The sequence below is a fragment of the Cupressus sempervirens genome, chromosome 7 (genome assembly GCF_028749045.1).
Source record: "Cupressus sempervirens isolate cs-2001-9-10 chromosome 7, ASM2874904v1, whole genome shotgun sequence".
Classification (NCBI taxonomy): Eukaryota; Viridiplantae; Streptophyta; class Pinopsida; order Cupressales; family Cupressaceae; genus Cupressus; species Cupressus sempervirens.
In genome coordinates this window covers 653,533,756-653,538,895 of record NC_143124.1, presented here as the reverse complement: position 1 = coordinate 653,538,895, position 5,140 = coordinate 653,533,756, and the positions used below count along the sequence as shown (strand labels likewise).

At 38.3% G+C, this 5,140-nt stretch overlaps 1 protein-coding gene across 5 annotated transcripts; it reads left to right on the top strand.

Moving 5' to 3' along the window:
* Nucleotides 1-753: 753 nt before the first annotated feature.
* Nucleotides 754-4,939, top strand: LOC149548360 (phospholipase A1 PLIP2, chloroplastic-like). 5 transcript variants are annotated; one of them, XM_089792444.1, is made up of 6 exons: nt 754-1,076; nt 1,166-2,092; nt 2,354-3,022; nt 3,331-3,390; nt 3,584-4,000; nt 4,125-4,939. In XM_089792444.1, exons 2-6 carry the CDS (start codon nt 1,190-1,192, stop codon nt 4,608-4,610), a joined length of 2,535 nt encoding a protein of 844 aa, XP_089648570.1. In that variant the 5' UTR covers nt 754-1,076; nt 1,166-1,189; the 3' UTR covers nt 4,611-4,939. The 5 variants fall into 5 exon arrangements, with proteins under 5 accessions (XP_089648570.1, XP_089648569.1, XP_089648568.1 ...); XM_089792443.1 differs by having other exon boundaries at nt 1,152-2,092; XM_089792445.1 differs by having other exon boundaries at nt 755-2,092; nt 4,125-4,569; nt 4,700-4,939.
* The last annotated feature ends 201 nt before the right edge of the window (nt 4,940-5,140 follow it).

The following is a 5,140-nucleotide window of genomic DNA, read 5'->3' as shown; positions in this document are numbered from 1 at the left end:
TTATTATTTCATGTGGATGTTGTACTAGATGGATCCATGTATGTAATTCAACGTTAAGGGATTTTAAAGAATGTAATCTGTTATTTATGTTATGTTTAATTTCAGATGGACATTGCTATTGCTTCCGTTATTGTGCATAAGTTATATGTGATGTTTACTTCTATGGAAAAAAAATAAAAAATGCTACTAAACTTAGTGAAACTCTAGGTTAATTCTTTGGATCCCTTGGCGGGGCATTACAAACTAAATGGTGCAAAGAGGATGCAAAGCTTCATTTTTGTTGTAAAACATGTGTAGACAAGCAAAACTATGGGATTGGAAAACCAAGAACACACTTTTTGGCCTATTGGTCACTCTAGTTGTGTTGTATGACTATGAAACTTGAGGGATCAACCTCTCTAACCACAAATGGATAAAATGAAAGATTACAAAAACATAGTATCACTACTAATGTCAAATCAACAAATTCCATATGAGATTTTCTTGGTTGAATCATGCATGTCCGTGATTGAAGCTTCAATGATTATTCACATGTTAAACTATTTAATAAAAGTTGGAAAAATGGATATACAATACTCGCCCAAATTATTGATCGAGGAGAGATTAGACTGCAAGAAGAAGATCCAGATGAAGTAGAATAAGGAATGGTTATATAAGTGGGACATTGACATGCAAAAATGTCCCAACATCCATGAAGACATTGACTCGTGTTGGAAAAAGTAAATGTGGAGGGAAAAAAAACTCATTGGGTAAACGAGTTCACTTCCATGAAGATAAAGACTATTATGAGTGACATACAAAAGTAAAGCTAGATTGCTAGTGGCATAGTTTTGAACCAGATCCTACCATCTGGAATGTGAGACATTTAGATGGACTCCACGACAATGGCGACACAGATGGAGGATCACACACGCGTCTCAAACATTATTGAATAAAAATCGAAGGTGCCTTTTAGACGGAAGGAACTTAAAACGACTTCTTCCAGAGGGATTTCTTTGTCCTGAAAAAAAGTATGTGCAAGAAGGAATTTTCGAGTTGAAATTGAAGAAAAGTATGCGCGAGAAGGAATTTTTGAGGTAAAATTGAAGAAACTTTGTTATTAAGTTTCAGTTTTTTCTCCATCTTCTTAAGTTTAGAATTTTGATATAAAGGATTGGCTGGTTAGCGGAAACCTAATAAAAACTCTTCCATGGATGCTCCGGCTTGGAAAACTGTGAGAGGTATTGGTAGAGAAGCTGGCGCGGGCACACAGTCAAGAGATTTTTCCACTGCATCAAGAGATGTTTTCACCGCCAAGAGTGTACACTTTCAATTGGGGTCAAAATGTGCAGCTAAATTCAAATCTTGCAAAAACCCTGAGTCATTTCCTCCTACTCCCTTCTCCTCACCTCCATTACTTTTTCCTGTTCCTCTAAAATTAAATTGGATTAACAAAACGATTGAGGAAGTCGAAGGATGCGCTGAATCTGGGATAAATGCGGATGAAAGTCGCGATGGATTGAATTGCTCAGCAATGAAAACTTCCCCCAAAATCGACAACTCCAATGCAGAAGAAAAGGAAGAAAACGTGGGAAAATGTGGCCTTCTCGGTCCTGAAGATTCACCGACGAAGGTTGCTGAGAAAAATCCGAGAAATTCAATTGAAACCCATGACAACTCGGGAACCCAAGGCAGGCAAGGCAACTGTATCTCAACGAACAATGGAAAAAAGCCAGAGATATCTGATGATTCCGAGCGAGCAAGTCATGCCAATTGGGTTGGAAGAATAATAGGGTTTGGGTTTTATTGGAAAGAAGAGAAGAAATGTGATCCAGATTCTTCTTCAAATGGAACCTCCAGCTCAAAGACAGAACAGGCTGATAACTCCTCCGGAATTTGTGAAAGTAACTGTGACTCCAATCATCCTGACCAAGGCTGTGAAGGTCGGGATGATTTTTTGTGTTATATGGGGAAACAAAAATCTACCAGTGAAGTCACTTATGACAGGGATTCCTTCTCTAAGTTACTGCATCCCGTATCTTTGCCAGAGATGAAGGTTTACGCCCAGATGGCGTTTCTCTGTGATCGGGCATATACAATTCCTCAGATTAAGGTACAAATGTTTCAAATTATCTATCTCCACGCCTACCAAGTTTTGATTTCTTGAATAGTTCCTTGCCGATTATTACAGATATTGCTTATAACAATCAATTTGCAGAGAGTTTATGGTTATAATTTATTATTATTAAGGAATAAGTGATTATGGTATATGTTGAAAAGAAATTTGCAGCAGCAATGTGTCATGGATAATAATTATTCCTTGCCGTCTATGCTTTTTAGTAGTGAAAACCTTAACTTTAATTTGTGCCCCCAGCCAGCAGAACTGTGGAAATTGTATCGACTCCGTTTCGTTTCTTCATCTGTGGACAAGACAACTCAAACAATTGCTAAAGTTGTGAGCTCGAATCCCACTGCAAATGCCGAATTGCCGTCAACTTCAATCTCTTCTGAGACAGAAGGAGAAAGCAACTCTACGGGCAATGGTGGAACTAACTCTAGGCTTTCTTTGAGCCCTAGTGTGGCTTATGAAATAGCTGCATCTGCAGCTTCCTACATACATTCACAAACAAAATACATCATACCCTTCAAATTCGAGAGAAGAAATCAAGCAGACAATGATGAAAATTTGGTTTCTGGGATAAAACAGGATGCAGTGGCAGACACGGATATTAGTCAGATGAATAAGGAAACCGAGAAGGATGCAGAAGATGCTTCGGTGGAACACAAAGCAACTTATATAAATAATAGTCAACAGAGATATATAGACTCACAAAAGGCTGAGCCCAGTGAGCTCTCTGCCATGCCCAAGTCAGAGATGGCTGCAATTGTAGCTACCTCGTCAGTCACTGCTCTATTAGCTGCTGAAAACGATGCAACCCAGGCAGCTGCAAGAGATTTGCAGCCATCATCACATCCTCCTCCTCTCTGTGAGTGGTTTATATGCGATGAAGACGGCAGCTATACCCGCTACTTCGTTATTAAGGTAAGTACAAGATGAAAATGCCTTCTTATACTAATTTACACTTCTTCATGGTCATCGATATGGTTCCAATTTTTGGACAATTCCCCTCTTTAATTCCATATGCAATCGTGATCTTTTCACATAAGATTTACATTATGATTATGTTGTCATCCTAGTTTCCCTTGTTAACAAGGATTATTAAATGTTTCGTAACCAACACTGGCTTGTAATCTTTTGAGCATCATGGTGTGCGGTACATGGTATTTTCTGGTTTTTGAGCATTTCAGAAGGCTGTTCTTGACTATCTTTGTTGTACTCTACATTCACAGGGATCTGATTCGTTAGCCTCATGGCAAGCAAACTTGTTCTTTGAGCCCATGCAATTTGAGGTATGTAGTAGAGTATCTAGATGATAAGGGTTGCATTTTGAAACCCTAATTTGGAGATTCTTTTATACTACTTCTCAATGTGTATACTGACTTACAAAGTATCATTACTGATTGAAAAGCTATATGAATGTCTCTAGGCAATGACATTGCCTGGTTGGTAACTCATACAGTCTCGGTTTATGCTGTTTTACAGGGCTTTGAAGTGTCTGTACACAGAGGAATTTATGAGGCTGCCAAGGGAATGTATGAACAACTCTTGCCTGACATTCTCTCTCATTTGAGAAGACATGGAGAGAAAGCAAAATTTCGATTCGTAGGTCACTCCTTAGGAGGAAGTCTTTCGTTGCTTCTAAATTTGATGCTGCTCATAAGAGGGGTGACCTTGCAAACATCACTACTACCAGTTGTTACATTTGGTTCTCCTTGCGTTATGTGTGGAGGCAACTACCTGCTCCAGAAATTAGGTTTGCCCAACAACCATGTGCAGGCCGTCATGATGCACAGAGATATTGTGCCCCGTTCCTTTGCTTGTAATTATCCAAATCATGTTGCTGATGTTTTGAAGAGGTTAAATTTTAGTTTCCAAGATCACCCTTGTCTTAATTTCCAGGTAAGTTTGTAGCTGGAACGATCCTTTGGGATTCGATCTCACGCTTTGTGTATACTGAAACTGCTCTGCCACTTGTTTTATTCGGTCGGTTAATTTTGTGAATGAATTGTATGTTTGAATGCAGAATATTTTGTATGGATCCATGGGTCAGCTGTTGATCTTGCAGCCACATGAGAAGTTTTCTCCTCCTCATCCATTACTACCTTCTGGATGCGGTTTTTACAGACTCCCCTTGAAGCAGGATGGTAGTGAACATGAGAATGAGCTTTCAGGCACACTTGAAGCTGAAGCTGCTCAAAGTGTCTTTTTAAACACGCCACACCCACTCGAAACTCTTAGTGATAGATGTGCTTATGGTCCTGATGGATCCATATCTAGAGATCACAATTCAATTAGTTATTTGAAAGTAATCAGCTACATTCTTAAACAACAGATAAGGCATCGAAGAAAGTTGCAAAGGGAGCAAAGGAGGCAGGTATGGTTGTCTTTGGTCACTACAGATTCTTCCAAGTCTTCACAGAGGCCCTTCAAAGTAGCTAAGGAGAATGAACTGTCTGAAGATTTAATAGGTGATGCCTCTTTGATGAAGTTCAATGGAACCTGGATATGATTTGATTCAAATGTTTTGAAACAATGTATGGTTTATCTGTAATACCTTCAGAATTCCAATAATTTAAACCATTAGCATTCTTATGACAGATCGAAGAAGGATTTTGGAGCACAATATTACCTGAAAAAAAATCACCTTGTCCAAGATGGAATTTTTTGTCATGGCGCAGTGATGTTGTCCTGCTAAAACTGTTCTTTAACAGGGTTAAATTCTTTGTACCTGCAAATGTTGTACATAGATATTCTTTGCAACAAGTTTGAAAGAAAGACCAATCACAAAATTTTATCTCAATGGGCATAGGTGAGAAATATTGACATGCACTTTTTAAATCTAGTTTTCCTGTCAATAAACATTCGAATTGAATTTTCCTAACAAGAACTGTGAATAATTCAAATATATGAGATTTGTACTAGTGTCATTTACATATGTATGTGTTAACGTACATTTGCTTGTGATATTATGATATGTAATTGGGATATCAGGTATTCGGATGTCGTATTCCCAACCTTGAATTTATTTTATTGATTCAA

Coding starts and splice junctions, on each gene's coding strand:
- LOC149548360 (XM_089792444.1), top strand. CDS start 1,190: ATGGATGCTCCGGCTTGGAAAACTGTGAGAGGTATTGGTAGAGAAGCT. Junction 3,023..3,330: donor CCCGCTACTTCGTTATTAAG/GTAAGTACAAGA, acceptor CTACATTCACAG/GGATCTGATTCGTTAGCCTC. Junction 3,391..3,583: donor TTGAGCCCATGCAATTTGAG/GTATGTAGTAGA, acceptor GCTGTTTTACAG/GGCTTTGAAGTGTCTGTACA.